Source organism: Amphiura filiformis, chromosome 1, assembly GCF_039555335.1.
Source record: "Amphiura filiformis chromosome 1, Afil_fr2py, whole genome shotgun sequence".
NCBI lineage: Eukaryota > Metazoa > Echinodermata > Ophiuroidea > Amphilepidida > Amphiuridae > Amphiura > Amphiura filiformis.
This window is the reverse complement of record NC_092628.1, coordinates 11,453,628-11,472,051: the sequence shown is the minus strand read 5'-3', so window position 1 is coordinate 11,472,051 and position 18,424 is coordinate 11,453,628. Positions and strand designations below refer to the sequence as shown.

General features: G+C 35.9%; 1 protein-coding gene across 1 annotated transcript in view; it reads right to left on the bottom strand.

The window, feature by feature from the left end:
- Positions 1–17,834, bottom strand: part of LOC140153255 (transient receptor potential cation channel subfamily A member 1-like) — a 49,239-nt gene extending 31,405 nt beyond the window's left edge. The window contains exons 1-6 of the mRNA XM_072175987.1: positions 17,720–17,834; positions 5,606–5,963; positions 4,304–4,445; positions 3,932–4,103; positions 2,632–2,810; positions 1,620–1,727 (exon numbers count right to left, since the gene is read on the bottom strand). Of these exons, the coding sequence (XP_072032088.1) occupies positions 1,620–1,727; positions 2,632–2,810; positions 3,932–4,103; positions 4,304–4,399 (555 nt within the window). The 5' untranslated portion in view covers positions 4,400–4,445; positions 5,606–5,963; positions 17,720–17,834. The remainder of the gene's footprint in view (positions 1–1,619; positions 1,728–2,631; positions 2,811–3,931; positions 4,104–4,303; positions 4,446–5,605; positions 5,964–17,719) is intronic.
- Positions 17,835–18,424: the final 590 nt, after the last annotated feature.

Here is an 18,424-nt window from a genome sequence, read left to right as displayed (position 1 = left end):
ATGATGTGTTTATATCCAATACGTTCAGAGGTCAAGTTATTACTGCACACACATTATAAGGTCAACTAACTATGTCTTTGTAATTCGAACAGCGTGTGACATATTTTCGCCAAGGTCAAATCGTCTTTTATATTATTGAAGGGATCAGATATGCATAATTTCAGTCCGCAAAGTGCAAGAAGACAAGAGGTCAAATTTTCCATGTTAAAAATAGAATCATGGAGGTATATAAATATATGCTAGGCATGTTTGTTCCTCTTTGTTGTTTGTGTATTAATTTTCATCATCATCATCATCATCATCATCATCATCATCATCATCATCATCATCATCATCATCATCATCATCATCATCATCATCATCATCATCATCATCATCATCATCATCGTCGTCGTCGCCGTCATCATGCTCATCAACATTAATACCTGACTAATACTAGCCACACCAAAACAGCACACCAAACCAACGAAAATAAAATCAAACCAATTAATCAATTTTGCTGCAAGTCCTCAGAGAAAATCACATTGGTGATACCGTCCATCACTAAAATATCAATCTTAGACGTGTAAGAATTCTTAGGCGTGTAAAATCTTAGGCGTCTAAGATTTCATTGGTCAATAATTGAATACGCCTAAGATGATTGGTTGTTTGGGATTTCTGGTCCTGTGATTCGTTGATTTAAGTCTACCGCGAATTTCTTAGACGCCTAAGATTGCATCTTAGACGCCTAAGAATGCATCTTAGACGTCTAAGGTTAGGCGTATTCTTAGGCGTATTCTTAGGCGTATTTTGAAGGTTTCCGCCATCCATTGTATGGGCTGGGATTCCGACGACTTACCTTTAAAATATATCAAATTTGACGAAAATGAGACATTAAAAATATACTAATTTTCTGGAATTTGAAATTGTCTTAGAAACTATCATGACTATTAAAGATCTCCGTGCGTACACGGCAGTTGAATTCGCGGAGCAATGATAGGTGTGATGATGCATGGTTTTGTAGCGGAGACCTGGAGTCTTTCAGAGCCAACTGAGACTCACAAAAGGATTTCATCTATTTCAGCAAAATGCATGAGTTTTTTCTATTAAAATGTTTTTATCATACTGATGAATTGTTAAGACAGTGTTAAAGCCATATTGTAACATATGCTGAGGAGGACGCCCGTAATGGTTTTTTTTTCAAAAGTCTGTTTATCACACGATTATTGTAACCTGCACAAATTATGGCTTTAGATGCTGTAGTTATGACTAAATTCGAGACTTTGAATAAAACGACTGAAAAATTGTTTAATCATTACGAAATATGTTCGAATGCGTACCCGATTTTCAAAACACAGTACGTATATGACGTGCGGGACTGTCATAAAACATCAAAGGACCGACCTGAGTCCCGTTCAACGGAGTGGGTCGCATTGGCAGCATATTATGATGTCATAAAAAACCTATTTTCTTTGTATTGCCTCATCTATTTGGACCAAAATTAAAAGAGGACATATCTGACAGTGAAAACTAACCTTTTGGAAAAAAATACAAATCTATTTCTTCAGCGTTATAATATGCTTTTAAGCTCGCAGTGAAAGCAAACTATTTCTGCATGTCCGGTCTTTGAGATCACTTACTAGAAAGGTACATAGGTCAATATCGCCTTTGATGGTGGCTTGGTGAAGGGGTGTACTTTTGTCTATGTCCCGTGAATTGACATCTGCTGATCCACTGTCAATCAAAACCTGAAAATAATTTAATATCAATAATATCGGGAATTTTGAATATCGCGTGTTGTATTAAAAGGACATTTCGTGATCCACAGCCTCATTCCCCCACTTTTCTCAAAAAAAGTTGAGATTTTTATATCACTGGAAACCTCTCGCTACATAATGTTTATGTACAAAAAATTTCTTGCAGATTAATTCGTTTAGCAAAGATATCATAAAATTTGAATTTCGTTCTGGTATACCAGAATAAAATTACAACACATTGTCTATGGAGCAGTGTAATACACATAATTATGCATAACTCGCAAACGCAAAATCGGAATCCACTGAAATTTTGGGAATAAGCTTTTTTCGTAGCTATCTACTGAAAAATGTCATAAAAAGAGGATGCTAGGATCACGAAATACTCCTTTAATTCGTTCGTTTAAAATTAAAGTAACCATGTGATTAGTGCTTGATAATTAATGTCTTAATATATAAGGCATAATGTTGGGATTGCCGGAAACATCTTTTAACACAAATAAATTTATAATTTTACTAAAGCAAGCTGACAATAACCTTTTGTCATGTTCATGTTTGTCATCTGGGTCATGTAATAGAGCGAATTAAATGTTCTAGCTCGCTGTACGTTAGCTCTGCCTTAAACTTTGCGCTCTCCTTGAGGTGGTCATAATAAACAGGTTGTCATATAGCCAGATGCAGTTCATGACACTCTCGCGATGCGATTATTAAAAGAGTTACATACGATAATCCTGTGCAGCCATGGATATATGTATATTAAATCCCAAGAAGTGACCTTTACCTGAGGCATTTGACAATATTACATTAGGCCTACTCTTTACGGCACTGAAAATGAAAATGGCATCATAACCACTAGACACACGCATCATGATTATAGAAACATATCTCGCAATGGTACCTTCGCAATGTTTAAGAATCCACGTCTACAGCATACATGCAATGCCGTTTGCCCATTGATTAGTGCATCTGTTACGTCAGCACCACGTTTGAGAAGTGCTTCAGCAGCATCCGGGCAATTGTAACGTGCTGCCATATGAAGTGGTGTGGCCAAATCCACCGGAGACTTGACGTTGACATCTGTATGGAGTGGAAAAAAAGTAAAACCCAAAATGATCATCTAAACAAATATCACAGGAGAGCAATTGCTAATAGAAAGAGGGGCTGCATTTTGATCTGATCACAGATGAGAACAGCTTTAACTCTCCTCTCGCGGCCTCAGGCAGGCCCGTACGTCGGGCCCGTACGCAGGGGGGGGGGGTGCGGTGGTGCGAAGCAACACCCCCACCCCAAATTTGGAAAAGTATACAAAAAGTCCCAACATTTCAGAAAAATCTGGTTTTTAACGCTTTTTTGGTTACAAAAAGGTCCAAATTTTGGGGAGAAAGTCCACTTTTCACAAAATCAGCACGCCCCCCCCCCCATGAAATCTTGCGTACGGGCCTGGCCTCAGGCCTTTAATTAAATTGAAAGGAGATTGATTTGATCAACTTGTGTTGATATCAAAGCGAAAAGTTTACAAATCAGGACAGTTTTGATATAACTATAACTGTAAATAGCTGTAAATCCAAGTATAGCGTTTCTGTAACACTTTTTAAACACTGTTAGCAATATGGACTGTGCAATAATTGTGAGCCCTGGGAGGGAAAAATTGGAAGAAAATATATTTTTGGCCAGCCGAAAGAGGAAGGGGGCAAGCAATTTTGGCAAGCCGAGAAGGGGGAGGAGCAAGCGATTTTTGGTACACATTCATGGGCGTCTTTTAAATAAAAGTTAACACTCTAAAAGGCTTAGGAAAACAGTATGGAAACGCCCCATATGCAAATTTCCATGCTCGCTGCACACGCAAAGTCTTTTTTGCAGGCCGATAGTGTGTGGTGGGAGGGGCAAGCGATTGTTGGCAGGCCGAGAAGGGCCGAGCATTTTTTTGGCACGCCATTTGGAAATTTTACCTCCCGGGGGCTCATAATTATTGCACAGTCCCTTAAGGGACCATTCACAAAGACTTGTTAGGGGGGCCTGATGCAAAAAACAATAATTTTTCGGCCCAACCCCCTTTTCAGATCTCAAAATTTTCAGGGCCCCCCTTTTTGACATGAAAATTATGGGTCAACCCCATAGAAAAGCTTTTAAGGGCCCCTTTTTTGCATCAGGCCCCTAACAAATGTTTGGGTCCTAATTGGATAATGAGGAATATTTACTTGCTCCTCGTCGTATAAGTTCGTATATTCTTGAGGCGTCATTGCCTTCCGCAGCGATGTGTAAGGCTGCCAGGCCATTGTCATCCAGGTTATCGGCATTGTTGACGGTAACTGGAAGCTTCCATGATAGTGTTGAGTCACGAATGTTGAATAAGGACCTCAACAGCGTGTTCTATCAAGAAATATGAAAGCACATGTTTCAAGAGAATCTTACCAATTTGTTGTTTTTTGCAGGGAAAAATAGAGTAAAATTTTTTACAGATTTTTGTTTCTAAAATATATGCAAGAAATCGCATGAAGAAATATTTTTTTATGATGATGTGTGAAAATAAAGTACTAAGATGTCGCTGAGGCTTGAATTAATTGTTGTACCTTTGTTGATTTTGACACGCCTGTGTTGTCGTTGTCACCGGCAGGTATCTGCAATTGTTCCCGCCTTCTTCTGCTCCATGTAGATACTTTTCTCATTCTGTCTACTGAATCTGGTTGACGCAATGAAGCACCTTGTCTGAAACTAAAAGAGGTGTATGATGGATAAGGACCATTAAAGAATCATTTTGGGGCAGGAATAAATATCTGCGTTTTGAATAAAGTCCTATATGCTTATGCAAAATTACCCAAAATAGAAAAAAAGTTACGATACAGTGGTCTTGTAAAACTAATAACTCTTTTTTGCGTGGTAGCAGTGATTTCTGTTAAAGCTAACAAAGCTCTTTTTTTCGGGTGCAACCTGCAGCATAATTTGTTTTGTGCAATCTGAAGATATATTGGATTTTCTAACATCATCCGTAAATAAGTTCATCAGGATTGTCAATAGATATCATTTGTCAATTTTCTTTTTATCAAATCCAAGTAAATATTGGGTAAAATGATGTTAAAACATACCTATGATGACGTTTCGTCGATTTGAGAAAGTGCTACGATGTCCCAGGGGGGTTCTTCGAAAAATTTTGTACGGGGGTGTGCCACGCAGACTTTCGGATACTGACTTTCTCTATACCTACTTTTTGCTGTTTTTGCTACCCATCAGTATACCAATTTTCAAGAAAAAGCACCCAAAAAGCACCCAAATGTGCCATTATTGGGCGCTTTATGTGCACTTTTTCCAAAATGCGCCCAATTGGGCGCATTGGTCTCCACTGAAACCCCACCCATTGATATACCAAAATTCAAAGCTGAAAAGGTACCCCAAAACCGTGGCACATCCCCGTATACCTTCAACCAGGAAGAACCCCCCCCGGGTACGATGTAGCACGAAACGTCACCATAGGTATGTTTTAACATCATTTTAACATCATTTTAACATCATTTTACCCAATATTCACTTGGATTTGATAAAAAGAAAATTTACAAATGATTCCTAACATCATGTAATTCAAGTTCCCGTTTTATGAAAGATCTGGCATTGTGGTGATTTCAGTTTTACTCCCAAAATTGACTACCATCGTCTTTCAAATTTAGCGTTTATATAAAGCAAAGAATAATATATTCTTTCTTTGCGTAAGTTGCAGAATACGTCATTGCAAACTGAAAATACTATGGTTACGTAAGCAGTATTTTTCTACTCATTCAGGCGAGAGGGGGGATTTTGAACGGGATCATATAATTTTGCTTGCCCCGCCGCACTTCGAGCGCTGGATGTTCGCCCTTTCAGAGTTCAATTAATATCTTTACCTTGAATGATCGGTACCAGTCCTTAGTCTTTTTCTTCCTAATGGTCCGAGTTTTTCTGCGTTGTTAATACCGATCCATGATGGGTTTTGACTTGCCGCATAGGAATATCTTCTTGACGGTCGGAAAAACGGACTTGACGACTCGGATCACGGGGTGGATTGGATCCTGGATCATGATCTGGATCGGAGTTTTCCTCTGCTGAGTGAGCAATAGGTCTCTTGCGGAGATTCGACATTTGATTAGTCAGTTGGTCATCTTGATCCTTGCTGTTTTTAAAATTGTCCGCAATATAGCCGTTGTTATCCTCAGCCATCTCTAATTAGTGGGTGGTTCTACTGAGCACAATCAGCACACCTTCCTATAAGCGAGATATAAGAAGTGGAGACAAAATTGGTGAGAATGGCTTAATAAAAGAGTTGAATTGCCCTTTTTCTGACCGACCAAAAAAATATAGGGTCGCGAATTTATTTTTCAAATTTGAATGAGTAGACCGACCGATTGATCGAAACGACCGATCGACCCTGACTTTGAAGCTTTTAGAGCAATACAAGCGTTTTATTAAATTATTAAAGTGCTGTGAATGAAAAACAATACATATCATACTGTACAACATGCCCGACCACATGATTTTATAGGCCTATAATATAGCTAGAAGTAAGCTGTGAATTCAACTCGACACACACTCATATCACATATTTTAGAGCATACAGGGTGTATCAAAATAAAATGTTCAATTAAAAAATGTCACTAGATTACAAAGTATGAGGTGTTAGGTCACAATGCTAAATAAACATTTGAATCAACATCTTGTCCTCAACTGTATATAAAATCACTGGTGTGTGACCTTTAATTAGGCCTTAGTGGCTCTTTATGTGAGCCGAGTAAAAATGCAGTTGTCAATTAAAATCAAAGCAATATGAAAATTGCATGTTTAACCACAGTCTTCCAAATGACCACCAGGGCATGGCAACCGTCCATTCCCCTGCTGTATATGTAGGTATGCAGATATCAGCTCTCCTCAACATGGCATTCACACCACGTTTTATGAGAGACGTCCTGTCTGGGGATGTCAACTTGTGTGCAATTATGTGTCTCTGGAGTTCATCAAGGTCTGCAGGAGAAACCTTTGATAGCCCCACAAGCATGCATGACAAGAAGAAATCCAGTGGTGATAAATTAATAGGCAATGTTAGGGACCACCCCCTACTGGATGAAGTTCGTAAAGCAATGGAAGAGATAAAAAGTGGGAAATCACCAGGCTGTGATGATGAGATTCCAGGTGAACTGTGGAAGGCATCTGGTGAGCAAGGTGTGATCATCAGGACTGGAAGAGAGCAGTAAATATAAAAGAGTGCTCAAACCACCGAACCATCAGCCTGATCAGTCACGCCAGCAAGATTCTTCTCAAGATCATCAACAACAGAATGAGACAGAGGCTCGAGACTGAGATAGCAGACGAACAGACCGGGTTTAGAGCAGGAAGAGGCACCAGGGATCAAATTGTCATGTATGCGAAATATCATTGAAAAATGCCATGAATGCAGAGGACATTCCATTCCACTCTACCTTTTGTTTCATCGATTACAGCAAGGCATTTGACTGTGTCAACCATCAAGACCTATGGAACATCATGGGGATACATCAGTACGCTATACCAGGATCAGGAATCTTCAGTCAGGACGAGTAGAGGTGACTCAGAGTGGCAGAGGTGTCACAAGGCTCGCAAAAATAGCCACCGAGTCCTTATTAATGGTCAGATGCCAGCAATTTTACAGTTGTGGGAGGACAAGATGTTGACTCAGCTACCAAATAAATTTTTTTAATCTAGCGGCATTTTCAAACTGTATACTTTATTTTGATACACCCTGTATAGGCTATATAGGCCTGCTAAATTGTCATGCATTTAACCTTTAAAAAGCATAAAAGTCATGAACCATAAAGTTCATGTGGGATTCATGTATCGTATATACATGTATACCTCCTGCTTGGTTTTTCTGCTGCTTTTAAAAACATTTACGCCCTCACACCACGTCATATTATTTGTATTGCTTCTATTGAGTTCACGTCACCATGGTCACTGACGGATTAACTTTACTGTTACTGTTTCTTTTATCCTGAATTCATTTAACTTTGGGACTTTGGGGCTCTGGTAGCAACGTTTGGACAGTATTTTTTTTTTTTCATGAGAGCACATCAGACATATCGAATTGCATTCTGAATAGGAAGAATCCCGGCCGGCGAAGAATGTCCTTCTGATATCAATTTTTGTTGTTGAAATTCGCGCTATTATACACATTTTTATGGCAAATGATTAAAAAGTGATATTTCACAGTTCCCGAAATAAACCTTATAACTGAATCTAATGATATCTACTTAAAGTGTATGTAACTTGGATGAAAAGCCGACGATCAATTGAAATTTGTGACCTTTCGTATTGAAGATATGGATTTTCCCACAAAACACCAAAAAAAATCAGGTCTTTTTGTGAAAAAATGTATGTCTTCAATATGAAAGGTCAAAGGTTTTAATTGACCGTTGGCTTTTCATTCCAGCTATATACACTTTAAGTACATATCATTAGATTTATAAAGTTTACTTCGAGGACTGTTCAATACAGTATCAACAATTTAAAAAATATCAAATTTTAATAATTTCTCATAAAATTTGTATTGTTTATATTATTTGATATCAGGAGGACATTCCTCGTATTCAGAATGCAAAGAAAGGTTGGCAATTGGTTTTTATATATGATTGGTGGTCATTGATGTGTTTATTCCACATCAATGGTCGCCAAACAAAACAAAGAAGATGAGCTTCTCTGACATTACATAATGCATAAAAGCATTATCCATCATTGAAGTATTATCGTTGAAGCATTATCATTGAAGTATTATAGTCATGCAAAAACAAAATACAGTTGCATTGAAGGTCGATTTATTATGTACGAGTAAACAGGTTAAAAATAAGTTTTTTGTATGCAATTGTATATCGTTTATGTTAATATCGATTGGTGTGAGTACTAAATAGCTCCTTCGAATTAAATTTAAAGTTTGGCAAGATGAAAAGATATCATCAGTGTCGAAATGTAATCAAAATCCTAGTCATAATAATAATAACGAAAGGAATAAAAAGATATTACTTTTAGGGAGGCGGGACGCGCGCTTCATCTATGGTTGGTGCCTCAATTATGTAATTTGGTCATTTTTTGTTGTTGTCTTGTTTTGTTTATGTGTCGTCAAACAAAAATGTTCATAATCATAGTCATGCAGGTTTTACATAACAGTATAAGTAAGTAAGTCAAATATAATATGATGTAATGGAAAGATGGCATCGCTACCAATAGCTGATGATTTAAATTGTACCTTCTCAAAATATGATAATATGGTTTTCAACCCTTTGAGATATGATAACAAGTACAGCAGGCACAAAAAGAAACTCGTCAGTTATATTCATCCTTGCTGTTCAATAACTTGATAATTTTGGATTATTCTGAAATATACATTTTGTTAATTGGACTTTTCTTTCTCATGTTCGTGGACATTGAGCAAGAATTGACCAAGATATGCGCCTCCAAACTCTCAAACCCCAAAATGAAAAGTTGCAATTTTAACGATTCAATTGTGCCTGTTAGGGTCGGTTCATAGTGAATATTCGAAGGCGAATATTCGAAGGCGAATATTCGTTGTCGAATACTTTTTGTGACGTCAAAATATATACGGCAACGAATAAAATATGATGACACGCCGAGTTGAGTCGGATTAAATATCGCGCAACTGATAGCGAGATACTATTGATTTATATGAAAGGCTCGAGGTCACCTGAATATCGTTGGACGAACGATGATTTCCAAAATCCCCAATGAAAATTAACCTGCACAGTTGTGCAAAATACACCTGGATAGTTCCAAAATGGCTGATAACGAACTGAAAGAAAACGTTATTAGTGCGGTACAAGCGTACCCATTTTATATGACATAAAAGTAAGGGACTATTATAAAAACAAAAAGAAAAAGGAAAATGCCTGGCAGGCAATAGCATTCCAATGCTGTAGTGATGGTAAGTTTGTTTTATGCAAATAATATGATATTTAGGCTTACAAACATAACCTACAAATGTACAAGTGAACGGTTCATTGTTTGCTAAATCCAAGCGAGATCGGCCGAAAATCTATGCAAGAGAAATTTCTACTGCTGCTGATGAAAAATCCTAGAGTGCGTTTGGGGTTTTTTCTGCACTTTACCAGTAGGCCTAATAAATTCATAAAAAAATAAAAATCAAATGAACATTTAGAGCGAATGTTTTTACTCACTGCTCATCTGATCCACTTTCCCAGGAAATATCGATACTCCTTTTTTTTCCTGACTTTCCAGACATAATTATGAATAAACATCAAAATTAATGTTTACAAAACAATCAAATATATATATATACATTTGTTTGCATTTTGTACATAAATATTGATATTAATAATGTACAAACATTAAAAAAAGGGGGCCTAAAAGTATGTCTATTTTTAATCATATATTAATTCCGCCATGCCCAAACATATTTAATATATGAAATCGTGTAAAAACTGACCCCTTGTAAATCTATGTAACCCCAAATTCCAATCAAAAATAAAAACAACTTTGTTATCAAATACACTAGGCCTATACATTGTATTACAGGAATTTAATAGATGGTGCATTTTAATAAATAAATAGATTAACACGGGTAATGGACGAGAAATATTTGGCAATACCGGATTGACCACATAGGCAGTGAATAAAGAAATTAATAAAAATAAAAATAAATTAAATGAGAAAATGAATGCAAGGACATTTGGTAAAGTATTGTTTTAGAATGCGAAGGAGTCCTAAATGTTATCCTGGCCCAGGACACTGATTAATGTAAATTCGACCCACAGTTATTTTATCTACTTTTGCCAGCATTCAACCTGTTCAAGGTAATTTATGCCTATTTTAAATAAAATTCCGAAATCTGACGTATCAACGTTGTATCGTGCACAAATTATGATCCGAGACTATTTCATTTGACACGGTTGTATGGATTTCAAAAGATCGGTCCTATAATAGATATCGACTAGAGAATTACAGCAAGAGACTTTGAGGATGCCGTAATCCTCTTGACCATCAACCAATCAGATAGACATATTTCAGAAATATATTCGTAGAGTTGAAACTTGTTCAACTCTTGAAATATATATTTCAAGTAATCTCGTTTCACATTTAGCAGCAATTTGGCTTGCAATAAAGTCACGAAGGGCGGTAATGCTAATATACGATTTCAGTCAAATATTGGTGCAAATACGATTTCGGTCAACTATTTGGCTATTCTTTGCCCAAAATTATGAAATGTATATCAGTAACAACTCTTAGGAGGGTTTTCGAGTAATTTTAAGGAAATAATGAGGTAAAATAAAAGAAAACCCACTTACAATTTTGGACTTGTGGTGTTCTAGGGAATTAAAATATCACAATTAATATGTTTAATTCAAAATCGTTTTCCTACAAGCACATGTTAAATGGCTCGATTCACATTAGGTATAATTTGGGACGTTGTCAAATTGTGTGAACATTTTAAATACAAACAATAAGGTTGAAAAAGAAAAAGCCATTTAAAAATGAATTTAAAAGATCGTCTATTTGTAGCTTTATGACACTGAATACACCAAATATCTGCCTCTGACGAAAAAATGTTTTCCATGCTGATTGTTTTTGTAACGAGTATGTCATTTCAAAAAGAAAGAAAAAGGGCGGATATTACTTTTAAAAACTCAACGCATTACTATTTATAGGCCTATAATTATAATTATAATGTTATACTTGATTAGATAACAATTAGCCATGTGTTTGATAATTACAGGAAATAAAATATGCACAATTGTTTCTCAAAGCAAATTAAATTACCTGGAATATGATTGCATGGTGTTAAAGTATGCAGTTGTGAATTGTAAACAAAATGTGAAAAAAGAAATGGCCCTCTTGCATTATATGACCACTGGGGGTCACTTATATTCAATTTGCTCCTCCTGATCATCATCAACCCCCCAAATTATGCAAATGTTAATAATGTTTACAACATTTATTATGCCTACTGTATTGGTCTCATCACAAGCTTTAGTTTGACACCAAATTTAACTACATAGGCTGTAGGCCTCCCCGGGGTAGGCCTATATTATGAACCCCAAAATGTTACACTTAAAACGCATGATCACTTATTGACTTATTTATTTCTTTATTAACTTATTAATTAATTTATTCATTTTTATTTTACAGACATTAAATCATGACAGTAGTTCAATATTGAGTTTACCTATTATTGTATTGACTACGTTAAAGAAATTCTCTAATTTTTGCTTACCTAGATCAACGGGCAATACTTGTTAACAGTCGGGCAACGCTGTGAATTGTAGAAATATATCTTTCTCCGGTTCATAGTTTTATATTCGAAGCCGCATATATTTTGACGACCAAAAAGTATTCGAAGCCGAATATTCGCCTTCGAATATACACTTTGAACCAGCCTTTACACTGTGTGCTTTAGGCCTATTGATTGGCCAGTGGTGTTTGTGTGCAACGATGCGTTCCCATTGAAAATCGTTGAAAATGCAACTTTTGATTTTGGGGTTTGATGCTTTGGAGGCGCATATCTTGGTCAATTCTTGTTCGTTTTTCACGAACAGGGTGTCAAATGAGAAAGCAAAGTCCAATTAACAAAATGTATATTTCAGAATAATCCAAAATTATCAAGTTATTGAACAGCAAGGATGAATATAACTGACGAGTTTCTTTGTGCCTGGTGTATATAAATGAGGATGTGCACGAACAATATAATGCTAATAGCTGTAAGAACATTACCCCAAGTGAACTACGGAATAATATATAGTATTCTTTAAGATCATACATTTTCTGCATTGAATGTGAACATAAGAAGTTTAAAGAAAAACTTTCATAAGTTGAATAATTGTCTAAAAGAAATTGATCATAATTTTACTGTCATCGGATTGACCGAAACACATTTAAAAAGTAAACCGCATAATTACTATAATTTGCCTGACTATGAATTTGAATTCACAAATAGATTCAATCGTGAAAAAGGAGGAGCCGGTATATACGTATCAAAAAATGTTAAATATAAAGTGAGACACGATTTAAAAAAAAGAATTAGTAAAGAAAAAAGGGCGAAAAAATTGAAGAACTGTGAAAAAATGGTAGGCCTACTATACGCCTAAAATCTTTTTTTTTTTTTTTTCTTTTTTTTTTCACTTTTTCAAACCACAGAAAAAAAATTGGGTCAACCTTTTCGGGCTGTTGAGGAAGGGGCGGCAAAATGTGATATTCTTCAGCCCCCCGGGATAGGAGCGGCCACGGTACGTCACTGAACCTTAATAAATTTAAATTGTATAAAAATAAACTTCATAGCCTCATCAGAAAGGCAAAACGACAGTATTATGAAACTAAGTTTAACAAATCTAACAATCATAAAACCCGACACTTAATAATAGTGTTTATATTGTTACTAAAGTGTTTTTACCAAAACCAAACCCCCAAATATAGCCCGTTTAAAACGTTTTTAAATCGTTTTGTGTTTGCTGGGTATGCATTGACCACAAACGCCTGGGCACAGTGGGAGAACAAAACTAGTGAGCATTGAAAGGTCAATACAGGTTAAATAGGAATGAATAAATAAATAAAAACGCAAAATCGGATATTTTGAAATTTAATTATAATTATATCAATCCATTACTGAAAAAGAAAATGTTGAAATCAGAAAAGGCAGCCTTGAATACAATGCATTTAAAAATTAACATACACTATTTCCTCAACATACCAAATGTGTTTGCCCAGCGGAATATCAAATAATAGGACTTCTTTCGTAAAACTTTTCACCACTGTTTGCACAGCCTATATTTGTTCAAAACTAAAATCAATCACGTTTCATGAACCTCGAGTTGGAGAAACAAACGCCCATAACGACTGTTTAGTGCCATAACAGCCATAAGTGCAATAACTGCCATGTGTAGCTGCCATGTGTAGATGAGTACAATATAATGTGTGTAAATTGACAAATGTTCACAGGGCAGCTATTGCACTTACTCACTTCTGGCACTGAGCAATCGATGTAATGCTGAAACCACAGTAGGCCTACATGTGCAGACCAGAGATATTGGAAACAATAATCTGTGTGCAGACAGTCTCAATAAAATGATTCAATTAAATTTGTAATTTCAAATATCCATGACCACATGACGTACATAATAAAATAACAGCTAACAATAAAATAATGATGTCACAAACCGGATTAGGATTAAATAATATAAAATCTTCTTATCACGAAGCAAAGTAGGCCTACATTAATTTTTTTTGTGTCTTCTGTTGATGCCCAGTTATGCAATGTCGCAAAAATAATCCTTGTATAAAAAATGCCAAATTCTTAGAAAGTTAAAAAACTTAAACCTCTTGCTATGTCTCAAAGCCCATTGGAGTTTCAAAAACGAATGCGAAATGAGGGGTTTTTTTTTAAAGATTTTTTTTTTTTACAGATTTGTTTAAAACTATATTTTGAATTAAGATGTTATTTTCGAGTGTTCAAAAGTACACAGAATAAAATTGTGGTTGATTTACCCAATTGAAGTACAAATAACAATTTGCGTATACAAATAAACATTCTAAGGTAAATAAAAATTGAAATTGCGGTATCAGCTGACATGGACGCTGACTCTAAGAAAAACGAACGCGCGGCTTTGAGACCAGAGGATGATTTAAGGAAGCCCCATCATGCACTGCAAAAGTGTTATCACTAGAGTTTCAACTGCCACTTTACTTTTCAAATCCCATTGAACTCCGTGCAAAACATGTTGTTTTAGAATTGTGCGTGTGTCATTATTACTTGGTCGATTTCAGAACAAAAGTGATGTGTGTTTAAAGGATAATTCACACCTTCTGTAGATAACATAAAATGTGAAATCGACTAGCATCTTCACAGCGTTTTTATGTAAATATAACTGTACAAATTCAAATTAAACCATGCACGTGCAGTACGTCTATGCAGTGGGCGAGTAGTGGTGTCATGTTCGCTCACACAGCTATGCTATAACCGCAAGTAACATTGTGGAATGTTGGGAAGTGCTTGAATCATCCTCTGCTTTGAGACATAACAATTCTTTTTTCAGCCTTTAAAGGTAGGTATTTAAGAGTCATTCCATGCCAACTCAACATGAAAGTTAACCGATACTCATGGATTTTTTCTTTATGTTGTGTACTGATAGATACTATTGAGAAATGAAAAACCTGAAAATTTGAGGTCGTAACTCCCTTTCGTTTCCGCGCTACAGCAATTTGAAATTTAGGGGGTCCCCGCGAAAATAACACATCGCGAGATCTATTTTGATTTTCAAGGTGGTGTAATTTCAAAAGTATATATCCCACACCCCTGAAAATTTGTATTCTGGGCTAACTTTTTGTGTAGAAAAGTTAATAGGATATACTATATTGAAGAATAAGTTACTAAACACACTTGCCATAGAGTTATTGCATTTAGCTCTCGAGCCTATCGGCTCTCGAGCTAAATGCAATAACTCCACGGCGCGTGCGATTATCTTGACTAATGCACTGCACTCAGTTCATTATTCTTATCATATTGCTATACATCTCTTATTGCCAGAAGTGGGTATGTGAAAATAACTGCTCCTGTGAACATGAGTTTCCACACAGTATAGGCCTATTGTACTCATCTAACATATGGCAGCTATTTCACCTTCCCACTTTTGGCACTAAGCAGTCACAGAAGTGGGTAGGTGCAAATAGCTGCCCTGTGAACATTTGGCAATTTACACACAATATATTGTACTCATCTTAACACATGGCAGCTATTGCACTTTACCCACTTCTGGCAATAAGCAGACGATTTATTAGGCCGTATAAAATTAATATTTTGGTTCACGTCCAGAGGATTTTCATGAATTGATGAGGGAGGGAGGTGGGTTGTTTTTTTTTCAGTGTAAAATCAGCATTGTCTGTAGTTTTCGGTCTTTCCCAACAGTGCTCGAGGAAACGATGAGGCACTTTTTTTTTTCAAATGTGAGATTCTGAGGGATAAACCCCCAAGAGTACCACAAAAAGACTTGGAAGTGGTCCTTGTTCTCTAATAAACTTATTTATATGTATGAAAAATTCATAAATCATTCCAAAGTCTAAAATAATTGAAAAATCTAAAAAAAAAAAAAAAATCTGACAAATCCCAGAAATTGAGGAGGAGGGACGAGAACCAAAACATTAATTTTATACGGCCTTATGTTGATATGATGCATAAAAAAGTACTAAAAGGTTAACAGTAGTTGTTCTGTGAAGCGGACGATTCTTGTTTATCGTCGCGCGTATCATAACTGCGAATAGAGAATCCCGTTTTAACCTTTTTGTTTTGCATATCAAGTTATGTACGATTCAAATCATGCGTCACGAAAGGTCAACACTACTTTTTTGTCAGTCTCGTTTCGTAACTCTATACATTTTAACATGCATTTCCAATACTGCATGAACCTTTCGACAGAAGCAAATGGTTCAACGGTTTAATAACGTTAGCTAACGTAAAAACCAAATGACATGAATGATAGTAAAAAAGGGCATATATACATGTATATTGGCAAGTTGCTATAGTTGAAACAAATGTCATAGTATAAATTTTCTTATTAATTGTTACTACGTGTTTTAGCTGCAATTGGATCGATAAAAGCAAATGTATCTATCAATGGATTTTCCATGTTTCTCTTTGTGTAAGAGCATTGTTAAGGCCGTATAAAATTAATGTTTTGGTTCTCGTCCAGAGGATTTTCATGAATTGATGAGGGAGGGAGGTGTTTTTTTTTTTTCAATGTAAAATTAGCATTGTCAGTAGTTTTCGGTCTTCTCCAACAGTGCTCGAGGAAACGATGAGGCCCTTTTTTTTTCAAATGTGAGATTCTGAGGGATAAACCCCCTAGAGTACCACAAAAAGACTAGGAAGTGATGCGTGTTCTCTAATAAACTTATTTATATGTATGAAGATTTCATAAATCATTCCAAATTCTAAAAAAATTGAAAAATCTATAAAAAAAAAATAATTTTACACGGCCTAATGTTATGCCTTTTTCTTGTTTCTTACTTGAAAATGGAGCAAGAAAAACAAGTTTTAAATTAAAGGCCCATTCAGTGATTTGTTCATTCGGATGATCGTAAAAAATATTGAAATTCAGATTTTGGTATAGCCTGCGAGTGGTTCAGCCTAAAAAATAAGGCATTTTACATTAATCTGTAATTTATATACTGACAGAATATAAATTAGCTATATATAGTATTTGAATGGGGCTTCAACTTCATCAATACTGCTGTTTTTTTTCGTATTTTGCCATTTTTTTTATTCCAAAAATATCAAATGACAATTTGAATGACTTATCATTCACTTTTATGCAATTTATAAACAATTTTTTTTTACACTTGCGCTGCGATCACTGAATGGGACTTTAATCATTTTAATACCTTTCTTTCGTCTTTCTTATTCGTAAATTTTTATGCTTGTGTTACCTACAACGGAAAACGATCATAGTGGTTGGCCTTTTTCGTTTTTCTTGGTTGAAATGAAAACGACAATAAAAAATGGATGGACCATATTCGTTTTTCTTGGTTGAAAAAGGAAAACGAAAAACAATTGGCCGGTCATAAATAGGGATCATGCTTTGTAATGCTGAGACGAATTCGTCTCACATGTGATGTATAATATATTCTTACATTTACACAGAAAATCTAAACTTATGCACCTATCGCCAAAAATCATTTTTTTGCACAATCACTTTTATATAGTTATAGTCTGTTTGTGTCAGTTTTTGTGCCTGAAATACAGTAAGAAAATGTCGGATAGTAAATGGTAAGTCTGTAATTTTAGATAGAGTATCTCCCCGACCCGGGCTCCCCGAGAGTATCTTGAGCTCAGGTTTATGCCTATATTATTTCAATTGAAATAAATCAAGTCCGGTCTTTAAGTATAGTCAAACAGTTCCCTTATGTTCTATAGTCTTACGCAGGTACATGAATGTATCTCATTGAAAACTAAGCGTCAAACTGATTAAAGTTCTACTCACCCACAAAACATATGTAGAGTGGTGACAAAATGTACGAGTAGTCCGTCACACCGTGCATATATCCATGAGAAATCAACGTCGTGGTTCACTCATCGTGTATTCAGCAGGCCTTTGATCGCACTGATCGCACTGATCAATTGAAGTACCTGAGTCATCATACACTTTCCCTTTTCGCATCGGTACTTCATCACGCATCATTGCTTAACATGTAAAGAGTGTAAACAAAAGTATTATACCTTTTGATAATACTTCCTCAGCTATGGCACGACCAATATACGAGGGGTGGTCAAAAAGTTCGTAGAACAAGATATGTTATTTGTTACTTTGTCGCACAGTAATGAATTTGGTTTCATTTGAAAGCTTGTTCCTTCAAAACATTACTGAAAAAATATTCGATTTTGCATCACTGTATATAGGCAGGACACTTTGCAGAGGAAGCCTACCTACTTTAATTCACAAGTACTACCAGAAGTGAACACAGGGTCATGCACGGAAATTTTTCTTGTCATGGTGGTGAAAACTCGAATGAAATTGTAGGCCTACAGTGACTGTAAAATAAATGGTGACAAAGTCCTTGATATTCAACAGCAATGAAATTGTCTTTTGAGTTCAATGATGGAATGAGCGTCCTTGAAGATCATACAAGGTCCAAAAGACTTGCTGACATCACCATTAAAGATATACATGCTCAGTACAGTGGCATTG